The 18,816-nt window shown below is 42.5% G+C and overlaps 1 protein-coding gene across 1 annotated transcript in view; it reads left to right on the top strand.

Annotated features, from left to right (window-relative positions):
* Positions 1–18,816, top strand: part of carmil2 (capping protein regulator and myosin 1 linker 2) — a 77,750-nt gene that overhangs the window by 36,137 nt on the left and 22,797 nt on the right. The window contains exons 15-27 of the mRNA XM_033036273.1: positions 3,082–3,151; positions 5,237–5,318; positions 5,396–5,492; positions 5,591–5,645; positions 7,400–7,572; positions 8,456–8,524; positions 9,973–10,066; positions 10,894–10,992; positions 11,938–12,066; positions 13,404–13,517; positions 15,449–15,624; positions 17,014–17,101; positions 18,150–18,287. Of these exons, the coding sequence (XP_032892164.1) occupies positions 3,082–3,151; positions 5,237–5,318; positions 5,396–5,492; positions 5,591–5,645; positions 7,400–7,572; positions 8,456–8,524; positions 9,973–10,066; positions 10,894–10,992; positions 11,938–12,066; positions 13,404–13,517; positions 15,449–15,624; positions 17,014–17,101; positions 18,150–18,287 (1,384 nt within the window). The remainder of the gene's footprint in view (positions 1–3,081; positions 3,152–5,236; positions 5,319–5,395; positions 5,493–5,590; positions 5,646–7,399; positions 7,573–8,455; positions 8,525–9,972; positions 10,067–10,893; positions 10,993–11,937; positions 12,067–13,403; positions 13,518–15,448; positions 15,625–17,013; positions 17,102–18,149; positions 18,288–18,816) is intronic.

Raw genomic sequence — 18,816 nt, 5'->3', positions numbered from 1 at the left:
GGTTTAAATCGAACATAGACACAAAATGCTGGAGTAACTCAGCGGGACAGGCAGCATCTCTGGAGAGAAGGAATGGGGGATGTTTCGGGTCGAGACCCTTCTTCAGATTGATGTCAGGGTAGTGGGAGGTACATAGATATGGGTGTTCCTCCCAGGTCACGGGGAGAACATACAAACTCCGTACAGACAGCACCTGTAGTCAGGATTGAACCCGGGTCTCTGGCGCTGTGAGGCAGCAACTCTACCGAGATTGTGCATTCTCCCTGTGGCCATTTGGGTGACTTCACTCACGTGGCATGTCCCACAGAACGTATTGGTTGTCAGGTTAATGTGCCACTGTGCATTACCCTTGCATGTGGATGGATGATAGAATTGGAGGAATCTGACACCCTGGTCAGTTTACATATTTTTCAGATGCCTTTTGTTCCCTATTTCTCAATGTATGGTTCTATTCAAAACAGTTCAGCTTTTGGCATGCAGGTTTACAAAAATGTTATGCTAAAAACCAGACAAGGTAACTGAATCTGACCATTGATCAGCGCACAGGCTGTGAATGGTGTTTTAATGCCACTACATTGTTTTAATCATTTTCAAATAACACTGAGAATCTACTTCCCTCTTAGTGTAATCTTCCTGACTTTCAGATTTCTTAGTTTAGAGATACAGCGTGGAAAGAGACACTTCGGCCCACCGAGTCCGCGTCAACCAGCGATCCCCGCACGTTAACACTGTCTTACATAAACTAGGGACAATTTACACTTATACCAAGCCAATTAACCTACAAACCTGTACGTCTTTGGAGTGTGGGTGGAAACCAAAGTTCTTGTAGAAAACCCACGCAGGTCACGGGGAGAGTGTACAAACTCTGTACAGACGGCACCCGTAGTAGGGATCGAACCCTACCTACTACAGCGAGCGCTGTAAGGCAACAACTCTACCGCTGCGCCTCCGTGCTGCCAGAAAATATTTTTGCGGACTCTACAGCACCAGTACTATGAGTTAGTAACTCATAGAAAACTTACTAAAATTACTTGTTAAAACATTTATAAATAGAAGATAATAATAATAATAATGGATGGGATTTATATAGCGCCTTTCTAATACTCAAGGCGCTTTACATCGCATTATTCATTCACTCCTCAGTCACACTCGGTGGTGGTAAGCTACTTCTGTAGCCACAGCTGCCCTGGGGCAGACTGACGGAAGCGTGGCTGCCAATCTGCGCCTACGGCCCCTCCGACCACCACCAATCACTCACACACATTCACACACATTCACACACACACACAAGATAGTTTTGCACATCCCCAATCCTTTCCACTCATCACTTTAATGTTACGTTTCATGTATTTTGTGTTTTTATGACTGTTGGCAGATCAATTTCCTTCCTGGGTGGAATAAAGTTCTATTGTATCGCAATTGTCAGTGTCAATGACTACCATATGGACTGTGGCCTGGAGTTCCTACTGTATTTGTAAACCTACAGATAGCACTGGCAAAAGATGTAGCTGCTACAAGTTGTGTAACCTTTTAAACTTTTCACAACAATCTTAAATTCACAAAGCTTTTGAGAACATCCATTAAATTCTAGACCTTGAGCTTCGATGCTGACAGATCAAAACTCGAGGATTTTTTTTCACTAAAGGAAGTTACTGAGAAAGATGAAGTGAAATTGGTCTTTCGCAGCAGTGCAAGCTGGCTGAAGGTCACATCAAGGAGACCCAGAGCCAGTGTAAATCAAGCTACCCTCCCACACAGCCTGATCTGCTGAGATCCATATTCAAACCCCAATGTGGGATCATGGCTGCAATCAGAACACTGGTTGCAATCATGTTCATTTGTTGAAACTTCCATTAATATTACATACTAATACACTGCAAACAGTGAACAACAATCTGGGTGGCACAGTGGTGCAGCTGGTAGATCTGCAGACTCACAACACCAGAGACCTGGGTTCAATCATGACCTCGGGTTCCGTCTGTGTCACATTCTCCCTGTGACCACGTGGATTTCTTCCGTGTGCTCCCGTTCCTTCCCATCTCCCAAAGATGTGCGGGTTTGTAGGTTAATTGGCCTTTGTAAATTGCCCCTATTGTGTAGGGAATGGATGAGAAAATGTGATCGATGGCTGGCGTATACTCAGTGAAGGGGAGGGGGTTTGCCATCGATGTAAAGGTGGGGAGATTCCATCTCTCGAGAGCATGGCCTGTAATGGTTAGCAATTCATAGCAAAAGGATTTGAGTATAGGAGCAGGGAGGTTCTACTGCAGTTGTACAGGGTCTTGGTGAGACCACACCTGGAGTATTGCATACAGTTTTGGTCTCCTAATCTGAGGAAGGACATTCTTGCCATAGAGGGAGTATAGAGAAGGTTCACCATACCGATTCCTGGGATGTCAGGACTTTCATATGAAGAAAGACTGGATAGACTCGGCTTGTACTCGCTAGAATTTAGAAGATTGAGGGGGGATCTTATAGGAACTTACAAAATTCTTAAGGGGTTGGACAGGCTAGATGCAGGAAGATTGTTCCCGATGTTGGGGAAGTCCAGAACAAGGGGTCACAGTTTAAGGATAAAGGGGAAATCTTTTAGGACTGAGATGAGAAAAACATTTTTTACACAGAGAGTGGTGAATCTCTGGAATTCTCTGAGTTGAGGCCAGTTCATTGGCTATATTTAAGAGGGAGTTAGATGTGGCCCTTGTGGCTAAAGGGATCGGGAGGTATGGAGAGAAAGCGGGTACAGGATACTGAGTTGGATGATCAGCCATGATCATATTGAATGGCAGTGCAGGCTCGAAGGGCTGAATGGCCTACTCCTGCACCTATTTTCTATGTTTCTATGTTTCTATGAGCCTGCTTTACTAGTCAGAAGGTCCTTAGCCACCCAGGTGAACCAAAGGCAGGTTGGACAGCATGGCATGTAGTCCTGAGAACTAAACAATAAAAAGGGTCATAAATGTGAAGCCAAGCCATTTGACTGCCAACGGCATTCGTTAAGTCTTTGAGGCAGCGTTTGGTTCCCTCATTCAATGCTTGGCAATTTGCTTTGCTAATACTCTTTATGTTTCAACTCCACAGAGCAATTTTCCAAGGCCTGGCCTTTAACACTCACATCTGTGATGTGCACCTGGATCTAGGTAGCTGTGAGGTAAGTAGCAGTGAGCTGTGTATAATGATCAGGATGCATCATTTCCTGTAGCGCAATCTTTTTCAATACTTTGCCATGTAAAGTCTTTCCAACATGTGCACTATTTACGCTCAATTCATAACTTTTATTTCAAAGAGAAAATCATGTGCATCAAGCAAATTCTAAACGAGCCATCCTGTTTAATCTCAAAGGAAGTAGAGACCAGATGGATGAATGTGTACATTGGCTTTCCAATAAACCAATAGAACTGGAATTTATTGCATGTTTATTAATAATCTGCAAAAGCAAATTGTGTAAATGTTCGGTTAGAGTAATATAAATGCTGTTTCATCAGCATTGACAATCTTTTTATGTTAAAACATGACTTTCTCTTGTGCAACCTGCCACCAAGAAGGAAGCTAAAGCCATTATTACTACAATAGTGATGGAGGGCTTTCACCTGGGTGGCAAGGTGGTGCAACGGTAGAGTTGCTGCCTCACAGTGCCACAGACCCTGGGTTCATTCCTGACTACGGGTGCTCTCTGTGCGGAGTTTGTACGTTCCCCCCGTGACCGCGTGGGCTTTCTCCGGGTGCTCCAGTTTCCTCCCACATTCCAAAGACTTGCAGGTTTCTCGGTTAATTGGCTTCGGTAAAATTTGGAAATTATCCCTTGTATGCAGGATAGTGCTAGTGCACGGGGTGATCACTGGTCAACACGTACTCGGTGGGCCGAAGGGCCTGTTTCCTATAGATGCTGTATCTCTAGAGTCTAAAAGTTGCCGAGCTTGGCAAACTTAATTGTATCGTGTTCCTGGGTGTGTAAGTCGACTGCAACTGGACACAGCAGCATTAGGAAACCTGTGACCAAAAATAAAGGTAGCTCGCCAATCTCACTGGGAGGCAGCCTAGAGTGAGGATACTGAATATGGAGCCACTTTAAATAAATAATTGCCAGGATCTTGCTTTTGATTTATTTTATGTTGATCCTCCGTCTCTTTCACTGATCTGAGGCTGCAGTCAGATTATTTCAAGATGTTACGTTTGGGATGGAAAGGGTGTGAAGGAGATTCATCGGAATATAGCCTGAACTGGACCATTATGGTTATAAGGAGAGACTGGAAAGGCTGGGTTTGTTTTCCCAGGAGCAGAGATTGCTGGGGTCAGGGGTAATCTGATGGAGCTGTAAAAGGTTTAGAAGTGGATTTACTGGGCAGAAAGTTCTTAAATTCATAAGTCGTAGGAACAGAATTAGGCCATTCAGCCCATCAAGTCTACTCCGCCATTCAATTGTGGCTGATCTATCTTTCCCTCCCAACCCCATTCTCCTGCCTTCTCCCCATAACCCCTGACACCCGCACTAATCAAGAACCTATCAATCTCCACCTTAAAAATATCCATTGACTTGGCCTCCACAGCCTTCGGTAGAAAGTGAAAAGCAGTTTTCCATGACAAAGGTATCCAAGACAAGAGGGCATAGGTTTGATAGGATAGGTACAATGCGTGGCATGGACAGTGGCAGAAGGTCGTGTTTCTGTGCTGTATGGCTCTGTGACTCCTCATGAACAGCCCTCCAGAATTAATTTAGTTCAGAGATACAGCATGAGACAGGCCCTTCAGCCCATCAAGTCCATGCAGACCGTCGATCCCCTGTTCACACTAGTTCCATGCTATCCCACATTCTCATCCACTCCCTATACACCAGGGGCAATTTACAGAGGGCCAATTAACCTACAAACCCTGCACACCTGTGGGGGGGTGAGAGGAAACCGGAGCTCCCGGAGAAAATCCTCAGGATCACAGGGAGAACATGCAAACACCACACAGACAGCACCTGAGATCAGGATCGAACATGGATCTCTGGCGTTGGGAGGCAGTAGCACTGTCAGTTGCTGCAAAGATATCAGTGTCCAAATGGAAAGGGAATTACCTACAAGTTTTGTTTCCCTCGCAACAGGATTAAATAATGTGTAACTATTGCTGCTGCCTTTAACCAGTCTTTGGCATTCAACAGTAAAGGCATGAACTACAAGGGCAATACAGTCCTGGATGTCTATTGATGTGTGGTGTTTTAAAGGAAACCTTTTCTCTTTGTCTTCTCATGCAGTTGAGATCAGCTGGGGCTCAGGTGATCCAGGATCACATTATCGATGCCAGCGGCATCACTAGTCTGGATATCTCGGACAATGGTAGGTGACTTTCTTCAGATACACTAAGTCCGGTACAAGAGGTTGACGATACTTACTTATTTTTCCTGTCTGGGCAGGGTTTGACTCAGACATGGTGACGTTGGTATTGTCTATAGGGAGAAGCAAATCCATCCGACATGTAGCACTCGGCAAAAACTTCAATATAAAGCCAAAGTAAGTGCAGGCATTGTCACATGTTTACATCTCATTTTTTAAAGAAGACTTACTGATCACATGAGTTAACGGTCCGCTTTTCGTGTTAATATTTTCAGAGCCTTGGCTGATGTTCTTCACAGGATCGTCCAACTTATCCAGGATGAAGACTGTGTAAGTATTTTCACCTTTGGCTATTTTATCTGATAATAAAATGAAATGTTACTGGACTTTACTGGCTTTATCTTGCACTAAACGTTATTCACATTGTACACTGTGGGTGGCTCGGTTCATCGTGTATTGTCTTTCCGCTGACTGGTCAGCGCACAACAAAAGCTTTTCACTGTGCCTCGGTGACAATAAAAATGCGCCCACACCAACAATAAAAATGTGGATATTAGATATGTTTGAAACACTACATCTGGAAGAGATGAGATTCCTCTTAGCAGGCAAAGCAGACCAATTCCAAAAGACGTGGTGTACGTTTTTGGAACTATTACAAGCATGAGGTGCAATAGTAATTTTAAAAATAAATAAATAAATAAATAAATAAATGGTGCCAGGATCTGGCAACAAAAACAACAACAAAAAGAGACTTGGTTGGGAGTTCTCTTTCTGCGGAGTTTAATGTTATAATAGAGCGATTGTTTCTCCTCTCTTTTTCCTTCTTTTCTAGGGTCTACTTTCTTTCTTTCTTTACTTCCTTTAACTTCTTTTCTAAGGGGCTTTCTTTTCTCAACACTCTCTTGCACCTTCACGACTCTTGCGCACTTTCCTTACTTTCTTTACTTCTATCTTTTTCTTAAAGCTTAAAAAATGAAGCGGTACAAAAAAATGTATTAAGACATATGTGTTGTGTATTATTGTAACTTACCGTACTTCTAATAAAAATAAGATTAAAAAAATAAAATAAAAAAAGAAAACAAAACTGACAAAAGCGGGCTGATCTTTTATCTATAGTGGAAGTGAGAATTTAGTTTAGGGTAAAAGTACAACACAGGAAACAGGCCCTTCGGCCACCGAATCTGTGCCGACAAGCGATCACCACGTACACTAACACTATCCTACACACACTAGGGACAATTTACAATTTTACCAAAGCCAATTCATCTACAAACCTGTATGTCTCAGGAGTGTGGGAAGAAACTGGAAGAAAACCCACGCAGGTCACGGGGAGAACGTACAAACTCCACACCGACAGCACCCGTAGTCAGGATCAAACCCAGGTCTCTGCCGCTGTAAGGCAGCAACTCCACCGCTGCGCCACCGTGCAGTTTTGCAACCCGTCCCCGGGTAACACAGGAGTTCTGTCTCTGTCAACCATCTGTCAGCTAAGACCGACATGTCTGTTTTCTGTAGCAACCCATATCCTATCACAAAAGGAAAGCCACTTTGGAAAAATAGTGGGGTCTTTAGTGAACATTTCTAGTTGCGTGTTCACAATATCTTCCAACAAGATACTTGGAGGGAAGAGAGGGGTGGGAATTGTTTTGTATTTGGGGAAACCCAAATGAAACTGATTTGACAATTCACATAGCAAAATGTTTTTGTTAGTTCCTGAATTATTTCAATTTCCAACAGCTTGGAAATCAATTTTGGGAGCAATTTATAGACAGTCATGAATTTGGTTGGTACAGTGATGTGGAACTCTTGGAAGTTGCGAGACAGGGCTTGCCGCTCAGATATCTCGCAGAGCAAATCTCCAAATCCCAGCAGGAGGAAGCACATGGACAGAAGACTCCTAGAAGTTACCCTTTCCTTGCTGCCATCGAGTAAAACTAGTTGAACTACTCAACTCAGCCATTTGTTTCCCATTTTAGAGCTGAATTATGAATGGTGCATGGAAACAAAGCAAGGAAGGAATTGTGAAAATTGTACATTTTACAAGGTAATCATTTAAAAAAAAAATCTATTTCTTTTCTTTCCAGCCTCTGCAGTCACTGTCGATTGCTGATTCACGATTGAAGTCTGGAGCGAATATTCTCATTAATGCACTGGGCAACAACACGTGCTTGAAGGAAGTTGATATTAGTGGAAATGCCATGGGAGACATTGGAGCAAAGATGTTGGCCAAAGCTTTGCAGATCAATACAACCCTTGGGTAAGTGATAGCCCTCTGTCACCAAGAGTTGACATCACATGGGCCATTAACTAAGATTGGTAGGAAATAGTTTTTCTGCATCTTATTTGTTTGTATAGCAGTGTAAAACTGCTTGAAAACATAAATCTGCATCTTGACCATGGTTTTGCTGCAAGCAACGTCTAACTTTCAAACTGAACTCATGAATGGAATAAAAAATGACACACCTCATGATGAGCAAGAAAACAAAAGTAATAAATCTCCAAAGACCATAGACTGCGTACTGCTTTAGAAGTGGGGCAAATTAAAATGTAATAAAAATGAACCTTTAGAATGTAGTTTACAATACTTGTTTTATATTTCAACAGTAGTGTTGACCAATACTGTCCTATGGAAGTAGCGCAGTAGAGGAGGGAAGGATGTGTTCCAAATGTTGAACATACATTGACCATATAATTCGGCAATGTCAAAAAATTGAACCTCGTTCAAACTATGTGATTAGCAACACAATCATTACTCTTTGAAAAGGACATTTTTTTTCATTTATTCCGTTGTAGTATGGATACTATGGTTGTAGTACCCTTGTTAGGCCACCAGAGTAAAATTCCAATTTATAAAGCCACTATGTAAGGACGGTGGATAAAACCAATTAACCGACAAACATGCACGTCTTTGGGATGTGGGAGGAAACCCATGTGGTCACAGGGAGAACGTACAAACTCCGTACAGACAGCGCCCATAGTAGGATCAAACCTGGGTGTCTGGGGCTGTAAGGAAGCAACTCTACCATTGTGCCTGCATTCTAACTGTGATGTAGTTGAACATTCTCCACTCAAATTTGTGATAAAGACATTGCTGTGCAGATGTAAAGCAGTTAATGGCAATTTTGATTTCCTAATGACAGGACCGTGATCTGGGACCGAAATAACACAACAGCGGTGGGATTCCTGGATGTTGCAAGGGCACTGGAGAGGTAACTGTGGTATAATATACTGGTCATATTGATCTTCTATGAAATTTAATTCCGTGATAACATTTTAAAGGACTGCAGTTTTTATGTTTTGTAACCAGATAGAAACAAATCAAAAATTCACTTGTAAAGTAGGGCCAGCACCTTTGAAGGAATTTGACATCCTTTGAATTGAGGCATGCTCTGGTGCAAGATTGTATTATTGTCATATGTTCCAGATAGAACAATTAAATTCTTATTTGCAGCAGCACAACAGAATATGTTAACCCTGTAAACAATATAATAAACAAGCACAAAGTTCAGTGTGTGTGTATGTATATACACATACTCACAAATGCATATAATATATATATACATACTCACATATGTGTGTGTGTATGTGTGTGTGTATATACTTATACACATTAATTTTAGGAATTTTAAATGTCCTTAATTGTCAGAGGCATTTAAAATGAATAACATCAATGTTTTTTACAGAAGGCAAAACTCTGCACCAAATAATGGTTAATCACCATCTCACCAGCACAATCTGAAGAAGGGTGTTGACCTGAAACGTAACCCATACCTTCTCTCCAGAGATGCTGCCTGTCCCGCTAAGTTACTCCAATATTTTGGGTCTGTCTTCACTGACTCACCCTTGTTGCCTGTTCTAACAAGGCCTGCCTTTTGTACCCAGGAACAGGTAAATGAAGGCAGCAGTTCCATGTGTCAGCCCCAGTCCAGTAAGATCCATCCCATTATCATGTTCATCCAAAGAACAGGCGAAATAAGAGCAGGAATAGAGACACACAGAACTGCAGATGCTGGAATGTTGAACAAAGTACAAAGTGCTGGAGGAACTCAGCCGGTCAGGCAGCATCTATGGAGGGAATGGATAGATGGCGTCGTGGGTCGGTACCCAGCTATTCAGAGCAGGAATTGGGCATTCATTCTCTCAAACCTCACCCACCATTCAATGTGGTCTTGCCAGTTTCATAACATGGAATATAAATATGAAATTGGCTAAACTTTTAGGCACCATTTTCCAGCCCTATCCTTAAGTTCCCTGATTCCTTTAATATCCAGAATTTATTGATCTCTGTTTTGAATGCAATCAATAACTGGCCCTTGACAACACTTAAGGATAAAGGAGGGTAAAAGGCCTTAACCTTATTTTTGAGATAGTGACTCCCCAGTTTGAGATTCCTATGAATATAGATGTTAATTCAATCACTCAACTGCTAAACTGACCTACGTACTAAATCAAATTGAATTTTAAAATAGCCGGTGTAAAATAATGAAAATAAAATTCTGAACTCTATTTGACATCTGATATATGTTGGTAAAAGAATCAAGATTAAAAATGATAGTTCCATTGTCTGAAAGACAACCTCCCACCGCTTTCAATTGTAATTTTGTGATTTTAATCACGATTGATCAGTCATTCCTGCAGCCGTTTTGATTGATTTCAGGAATTATACACTACGGTCGATGCCTTTACCTATGAGTGATGTCTCTCAGGCTTGTAGGAGCAATCCAGAGAAAACTGAGGAAGCTCTGCAGAAGGTAACGACAATCAATGTACTGGACAACACTGCTGAATGGAATGAAAGTAGAACAGTGCAGCCCAGGAACAGGCCCTTTGGCCCACTATGTCTGTGCCGAACATGATGCCAAGACTATCTATCTACCTGCACTTAATCCATATCCATTCAATTCCTGCATATCTATGTGCCTATACAAAAGTCTCTTAAATGCCACCATCATATCTGCCTCCACCACCATCCCCAGCAACACATTCCAGGCACTCACCACCAACTGTGTAAAAAAAAAAAGTTGCCACACATCTCCTTTAAACTTTTCCCCTTTCACCTTGAAGATAACAGGCGGCACGGTGGCGCAGAGGTAGAGTTGCTGCCTTACAGCGCCAAGGACCCGAGTTCGATCGTGACTACCAGTGCTGTCTATACGGAGTTTGTACATTCTCCCCGTGACCGTGTGGGTTTTCCCTGGATACTCCGGTTTCGTCTCACATTCCAAAGATGTACAGGTTTGTAGGTTAATTTGGCTTGAATAAAAAATATAAATTGTCCCTAGTGTGTAGGATAGTGCTCGTGTGCGAGGATCGCTGGTCGGTGCGTACTCGGTGGGCTGACGGGCCTGTTTCCACACTATAAATTAAACTAAACTAAACTATGCCTTCAAGTATTTGATTTTTTCATCCTATGGAAAAAGGTCCTGACTGCCCACCCTACCTATGCCTCTCATAATTTTATATACTTCCATCAGGTCTCCCCGCAACCTCTGTCAATGTTATATCTCTGTTTCTGTACGTACTCTGGTTTGGAACTGCACGAGATGTGAAACTTTAATGGTCAATTCTTGAATTCCAGATACAATCACATCTCCTCCGGAACAATCAGATGAAGAAGGTTTCTCCAGAGCATGCTTTTCGACTGCAAGAGAGAATTGTAACAAGTTCCACTCAACAAGTAGGAAGATTTTTCATTACCAATGGGGAAAATCAGCTTTTATTATTAGCAATGATTAACAGTAAGCTGGATTGGAGAAAAATATCAAGTTGTTTTCCTTTCCATCTTTGTTCATGGAAATTAAAATCTAATGCTGGAGCTAATTTTAATATTGTATTGCAATTTCCATATCCATGCAATCTAAGATTATATTGGAAAGCTGTGGGCAAATTTAAGTTAAAGCTGAATTTGTACATTTATTTTTCTTAAGTTTGTATTAATGCTAGAAATTGAAGAATATTATCCTTAGTGAGTTACTGAATATAAAGTTTATTTTGTATTGACATGTTAATAGAGTTGATAAAGGTGGTTCAGAAAACTCCCCCATAGAACTTGCAATTGCATCGTGAAGAATGGCATTGCAAAGTTGAATCTCTCCCCAAGAAATTGCAGAGAATTGTGGATGCAGCCCAGAACATCATACAAACTAACCTCCCTTCCATTGACTCCATCAACACTTCACACTGCCTCAGAAAGACCACCAGCATGATCAAGCATGAGTCTCAACGCAGACACTCCCTCTTCTCCCCTCTCCCATCAGGCAAGAGGTACAGAGGTGTTAAAATGCACACCTCCAGATTCAGGGACAGTTTCTTCCCAGCTGTCATCAGGCAACTGAACCATCCTATCACAAACTAGAGAGCAGTGCTGAGTTACCATCTACCTCATTGGAGACCCCCTGACGAGAGTAAACGCTGACTTTAAATTATGATACCACCAAATAATGATACGGAATGTAATTCAAAGATTATGAGGCGAAGGTAGGAGAATGGAATTGAGGGGGAAAGATAGAATGGCAGAGCAGGCGATGGGCCGAATGGCCTAATTCTGCTCCTGGGTCTTATGAATATCAATTGTCAAGCAATAAATTGACCGCAAAATAACTTAGTTTTCTTGTTTGTATAGATGGTGGACAGTGTGTGTGAAAAGGTGCAAGAATATCTGCACATTATTGACAATGGATCAGTGAAAGAAAGGCAAGAAGATATCATATTTGCGGAAGAAATCATTAAGGATGCTAAAACATTAACCACTGTGAGTCCATGAAAAGACTGCTATCTTTTAAAATTATGAAATAATGAAAAGTACATCTTTCTATGTGCTAGAATGTGGGCTTACCGGAGTACACATTGATATGATTTAATAACATTTGCAAAATATATTTGGTAAAATGTTTCAATTATCACGCTGACCAACATCTGAATAAAATATTTTTTTATAATAAATTCTTGGAACATTTTTGTCATTGGATCATGAATGTTATCTCTGATTGTTATAAGTAGATTATTGATTAGGTCAAGTTTAAAGCAAGTCTGCCCTTGTTAAAGTGTGGCCATTTCAGAATACAAATCAAATAAATGAAGAATTACTATACAGGGAAATATGTTATGAAATTTTTAATCTTGGAGAGAATAGGAATTGCAGTGAATCTACTGATGCCAGTTACAAAAGGGCAGAGAATTTGATGTATTCAAACATTTACGTTTTGCATTTGTAGGAAAGAACTGCAGATGCTGGTTTAAATTAAAGGTAGACACAAAATACTGGAGTAACTAGCGGGACAGGCAGCATGTCTGGAGAGAAGGAATGGGCGGCGTTTCGTGTCGAGACCCTTCTTCAGACCTTTAGGTTTTGCAATTGCACATAGTCACAGAATTAAGCTTGTGGCCAGGCCATCTATGACCAGGACCATAACTTCATGCGGGCTCTGTTCTAATGTGGGAACAAGTTTGTAAAATATACTGATCCACTACCCCTATATCCACTTTGAAAAATAAAGATTAGTCCAACAAAGTCATTTGTAAAATGCATGTCATTTTTTGTGCAGAGATAAGACGGAGTCTGCGTACTTTTGACCCATTTATTAGAAAGCCGGAGGGGGAGTCAGTAAAAGCAAGTTGAATCTAGTTGGTTCACATGGAGATGACAAACACCGTCTCAAAGGGCTAACTTTGTTCGACGTTTGAGATATGAGGTAATTTCAAAGGTGGCTGTTGGTTCCATCCTGCTAGTTTGGGACATTAATGAGGTAATTCTCTTGCAATGGGCTGGGTGACTGGAATGCCTTGGCTGAGTGGCCTGCTGCTTCTATCCTTAACCACCCACATATTCGAACTAACCAACAACTTTGAAAGAAATCAAGTCACTGCTGTGCATTATGCGCTTGAAGTTTATTCTTGTCGCTGTATCTTGGTACTCTTGTGCACATTGTCACTTCCATCTCTCAAAATCACTCTCTCAGAATCAGGTTGGAGAAATGAGAAATGGAGAGGCAATGTTACGGGACCTTGAAAGTCAAGCTTTAAATTTGTTCTTTGTTTATTTCTGTTACAAACATTCTTATTTATCGCCTCGTACTTCTTATATTACAGCTGTTACCAGCCATGTATCAAATGGGTAACACAACACCTTTGTTAAGGAGAGTGCAGGGAAAGCTGGAGTCAGCTGCTGAAGAGGTCTCGCAAGCTATAGTTGAGGAAATCCAGGTAAGAACTAGCTGTACATCTTCTACAAAATGTACTGATGGATTTGATGGTCTGAAGGACCATTTTCCTTGGTGGATGACTCGGCAATTTAGTCTGCTGCTTTAGAGATGAATCAGACAGTCTGACTATTGTAACCTGTTCTCCTGCTCAGTGAAGGAACGGCATCCTTGGTATTGCTCCTGTAATACAGTCTCCTGTCCTGCATCCCGGAGATTTGGCTGCAGCTCATCGCATTCCATCTGTGGCTCATTGATTTTCTCTGGGCATGAAGCAAAATCCAAAGAGAATGCTAACTAACATCTGCATCCTTCAAGGGAATGTAGTTTGGTTTTGTTTAGAGATTCCCTAATTTGAGGAAGGACATTCTTGCTATTGAGGGAGTGCAGCGTAGGTTTACAAGGTTAATTCCCGGGATGGCGGGACTGTCATATGCTGAGAGAATGGAGCAGCTGGGCTTGTACACTGGAGTTTAGAAGGATGAAAGGCGATCTCATTGAAACATATAAGATTGTTAAGGGTTTGGACACGCTAGAGGCAGGAAACATGTTCCCGATGTTGGGGGAAGTCCAGAACCAGTGGCCACAGTTTAAGTATAAGGAGTAAGTCATTTAGAACGGAGATAAGGAAACACTTTTTCTCACAGAGAGTGGTGAGTCTGTGGAATTCTCTGCCTCAGAGGGCGGTGGAGGCGGGCTCTCTGGATGCTTTCAAGAGAGAGCTAGATAGGGCTCTTAAAAATAGCGGAGTCAGGGAATATGGGGAGAAGGCAGGAACTGGTTGGGGATGATCAACCATGATCACATTGAATGGCGGTGCTGGCTCGAAGGGCCGAATGACCTACTCCTGCACCTATTGTCTATTGTCTACAGCGTGGAAACAGGGCCTTCGGCCTACCAAGTCCGCGCCGACCATTGATCACCCGTACACTAGTTCTACGTTATCCCACTTTCACATCCTACACACTAGGGGCAATTTACGGAAATCAATGAACCTACAAACCTGCATGTATTGGAATGTGGGAGGAAACCGGAGCACCCGGAGAAAACCCTCATGGTCCTAGGGCGAACATACAATCTCTGCACAGACAGTGCCCGTAGTCGGGATCAAACCCAGGTCTCAGTAAGGCAGCAGTTATACAGCTGTGCCATGTGCCGTATTGCCTTAGGATTGGGATGTTGATCCTGACACAAAAGTTCCGGTCTGCCAGAATTTGGATGTGATTAGGAATCAGATCTTTGTTTTCCCCCTTTCTCCAGCAAGGTCTGCAGAAAGAGGTCTTCTCTCAAAGCAGCAAGACCAGGCTGAGTTAATGTAAAATAGAAGCTAACTGGCTCTCCTTTCTGAGCAGGGAGTACTGAACAACGGGTCGATTCTGAAAATCAAAGGTGGTGCAGGATTGAGCATTGGCACTTCGGTCTTGATTAGGACAGAAGAGAGATTTGCTGCATAATACAGTTGCAGAGAGAGATTGTGACAAGGCTACTGTGTTTTCATGGGCTTACTATTCTTCCATCAACTTTGTTCTGAGTTTTGACCATATGAAACGATAATGAATAAGCATAGATCTGTAATTGTGACAATGTTATTTTTTAGGACATATAAGACTGACTATAATTTAGTCAGATATTGTTGGTTATGACTGTACTAATCGAGAGGAGAACTGATATCATTTCAACTTGATGAACTGTATGCATATTATTGCTAATTGAGATCATCTGTCATAAACCGGGAACTCCCTTGGTTTTGTAACCTGCATTGCTCAATGTTTTGACATAAACATGGATAACGTTTTGAAACTGGGAACAACGCCTGTATCCCGTTCTAGAAATAATCTCAAGTTAAGGCAAAAATAAATCGGAAACATATGTTAAAAAATCTTTCTTCAAAATGAATGTTTTTCAAATTAAATTTTGTTTCTCCATTTTCCTCAGACACTCATTCAGTCTCTCATGAAGTCCGCCATTAATCTCTGCCCCAGTCTTGTGCAGAAAGTCAACATGCAGGAACAGTTCATCAGCAAAGTAACTGACAAAATCATCAACCCTAAGAATTTTGCAAGGAGCATGATTATTGATCAAACGGGATTAGGGATCGTGAACAAACTCAGGTCTGGATATTCCTCCGTCCAAGAGTCGTGTATTTAATTGTCATATGCGCTGACGACAGAACAATAGAATTCTTGCTTGCTACAGCTTAACAGTCCCATAAACACAACAGCACGCAGATAATATATAGTAATCAAAAATACAATCAATTCATAACTGTTATAGAAGGCAACCAAATAGTGCAAAAATGAACCCCACCAAAGTCCCCAATGTAACCAAAGACACGGTCTATAGAAGATCATAGTTGCTGAGGCTGGTGTTGTGTAGTGTTCTAGAGCCTGATAGTTTTCTAGGAAGAAGCTTTTCTTGAACCTGGTGGTCAAGGTTTTCAGGCTCCTGTGCCTACTTCCAGATGGAAGTAGCAAAATAAGAATGTGGTCAAGGCGGTGTGGGTCTGGGATGACATTAACTGCGTTATTAAGGCAGTGACTCCTGTAGATAGCCCGGATGATGGGAAGGTCAGTACCTATGTTGGACCGGACGGTGTCTACCGCCCTCTGTAGCCTCCCACCCACCCCACACAGTCCACCAAACATCACAGGTACAGACCATATTAGCATGTCACCAACTTGAAATGACAGGTCTTTGCAGAGAGGAGCTCATGAAGTACTAATGATATCCCCTCTTTCTCTGGGCTGTGTGTTAAATTTACTGTGAGTGTCTATGCCTCCTGAATGCAGTGGGCTTTATTAGCACACAACATAGACAAATAAATAATGGCAGATGCCAGAAATCTGAAATAAAAACAGAAATTGCTGGAAATGCTCAGGAGGTCAGGCAGCATCTGAGGAGCTTCCCTTTGATAGTTTCGAGTTGAGACCCTTCTTCAGATTCGACTCAAAACATCATCTATTCCTTTTCTCCAAAGACGTTGCCTGACCCGCTGAGTTATACCAGCATTCGGTGGCGGACTGGCCAAGGTGTCAGCTTGCCCGATGGCGTGGGCCCCTGATGAAGTGAGCCCCCTATATCAAGTGGGCCCCTGATGAAGTGGGCCCCCTTTGTCTCCTGGCAACCAAAATTTTAGACCCAGTCTGCCACTGCCAGCATTTAATGTCTATCTTTGGTGTAAGCCACCAGCATGTGCAGTTCCTTCCTACACACAATGTTTGAATACTGTTGGCCAAGTGTGATTCCAGTTCTGAAAGAAAGTATTAACTTGTAACCTCTCTCGACAGAGGCTTCCCATTCTGCTGAATTTCTCCAATATTTTCCCTGTGCCTTTGCTGTTTAATTATAATTAGTTCAAAAATGTCAGAGAAAGAGAATCGGGACTAGAAACGTCAAACTCGGCTTGTTTCTAGAATCTACTACGAGTTAGGATTTAAAGTGAGATAATGATGTATTACGATGATATGTAAATAACGAATGGTTATTCTGTGTTGGCACAGTGAAGTGAAGCTCAATGTTACCGCTGCTTTAATCAACCACATTGTCGACAATGTTCTGAAGGACTTGGCCATTGCTCAGCAGAAGCTTGTAAGTGTTGCTCATGACATAAATTATGTAAAAGACATTTCATAAATTATTATTATTTTTAGATTCTGGCAGCTTGATGACTGCAATGCTCCCAAGCTCTGGCCGTTTATGTCATCTCCCCACCCTGTCTTGGGGCTTCTCTTCCCATCCCTGCCACACTCCCCTCTCCCACCTCACCCCTGCCACGCATCTACCCGTGCAATCCACACTCCACTCTTTCCAACACCAACTCCTCCAGAGGGCAATGCTCCCATTTTCCTCTCATCATGAGAACTCTTCTCCCCTTTCACATCAAGAACCTGTTTACAGCTTGGGCAGCCTGCAACTCAGCGGCATGAACGTTGATTTATCTAATTTCAAGTAACCCCTGCATTCCATTTCCTTCCCCCCCCCCACCCCCCACTAGTCATCCTACTAGTTCCACTGTTTGCATCCTTGTATCCCTTCGTTATCCTTTGCATCCTTGTATCCCTCTTCCCCAGCCAACAATGGGCCATTAGGCACACCACCCTTCCTTTGTCATCTGATGCCAGCCCTGATTTGTTCTGGCCTTTTCCTATCTAATGTTCCGTCCCCTTTACTTTCAATCTGAGGAAGTGTTCCGATCCGAAACGACATCCATCCTTTTTCTCCAGAGATGCTCCCTGACCTGCTCAGTTACTCCAGCACTTTGTGTCTATCTTCCGTTTAAACCAGCATCTGCTTTCTACACATCAATTTACAGCCACCTTGTACTTTCCCCTGTAAAATCGGCAGCAAACTAAACCATAAGATTCTTGCTTAGCACAGATGGTAGGGGTTAAGGCAGGACAATGGGGTTGAGAGGGAAAGATAGATCAGCCATGATTGAATGGCGGAGTGGACTTGATAGGCCGAATGGCCTAATTCTGCTCCCAAATAATGAACTATGAACTTTGAACTTTTCGTTTGGACCTCAAGGGGTCCAAATGACAATAAATTGAATTGTATTGTATAGTATTGTACTTATGAAAAGCTATTACCTTTAATTTTAGACAATTCATTTACACTCTGAATTTTCTCCATTTAGGCATGTTATGTAATGAAGTCTCCGTGTGAAACATTAGACACAAACACAACACGTGTAGAAATCTCGGAGGAAGAAGTCATCAGCAGCAAAAGCAGTGTTTCACTAAAAATCCCAGCGGACGGCTTGGTTCCAATGGAGGTATTAGTCACAGCAGATTTTAAAATTGGGAATTGGCTTAAACTGAGTACAGTAAACCCTTGTTTTTATGGATCTCTTTGTAATGGATTTCAGTTACAGAGGACGGACCTACTGACCTTCACCGCCAGACAAGGCTGCAGGCGCCACCTCTGGCCCACACCGTCTCCCCTGGCCACTTCCAAGCCGGACCTACTGCCCCCCGCCCTGGCCGATACAGCCTCCTCAGCCACGTCCAGACCACCAACCCTCGCTGCACTCCGGGCGCCCGCGGGCCACGACCAATGTCTCCGTCGATCATCCCCTCAACTCACCGGGATTCTCGGCCCAGTTCCAGACTGAAGTCTGAAGTAGGATCCCAACCCAAAACATCACCTTGCCATGTTCTGCAGAGATCCTGTCTGAGTTACTCCAGCACTTTGTGTCCTTTTGTGTATTAACCAACATCTGCAGTTCTTTGCATTGGGTGGATAATCGGCAATAATGGACACCATGGCCCCCCCCCCCCCACCCCCAACCCCTCCCCCACCCC

This window comes from Amblyraja radiata, chromosome 17 (assembly GCF_010909765.2).
Source record: "Amblyraja radiata isolate CabotCenter1 chromosome 17, sAmbRad1.1.pri, whole genome shotgun sequence".
Classification (NCBI taxonomy): domain Eukaryota; kingdom Metazoa; phylum Chordata; class Chondrichthyes; order Rajiformes; family Rajidae; genus Amblyraja; species Amblyraja radiata.
This window is presented reverse-complemented; position numbering and strand designations above follow the sequence as displayed.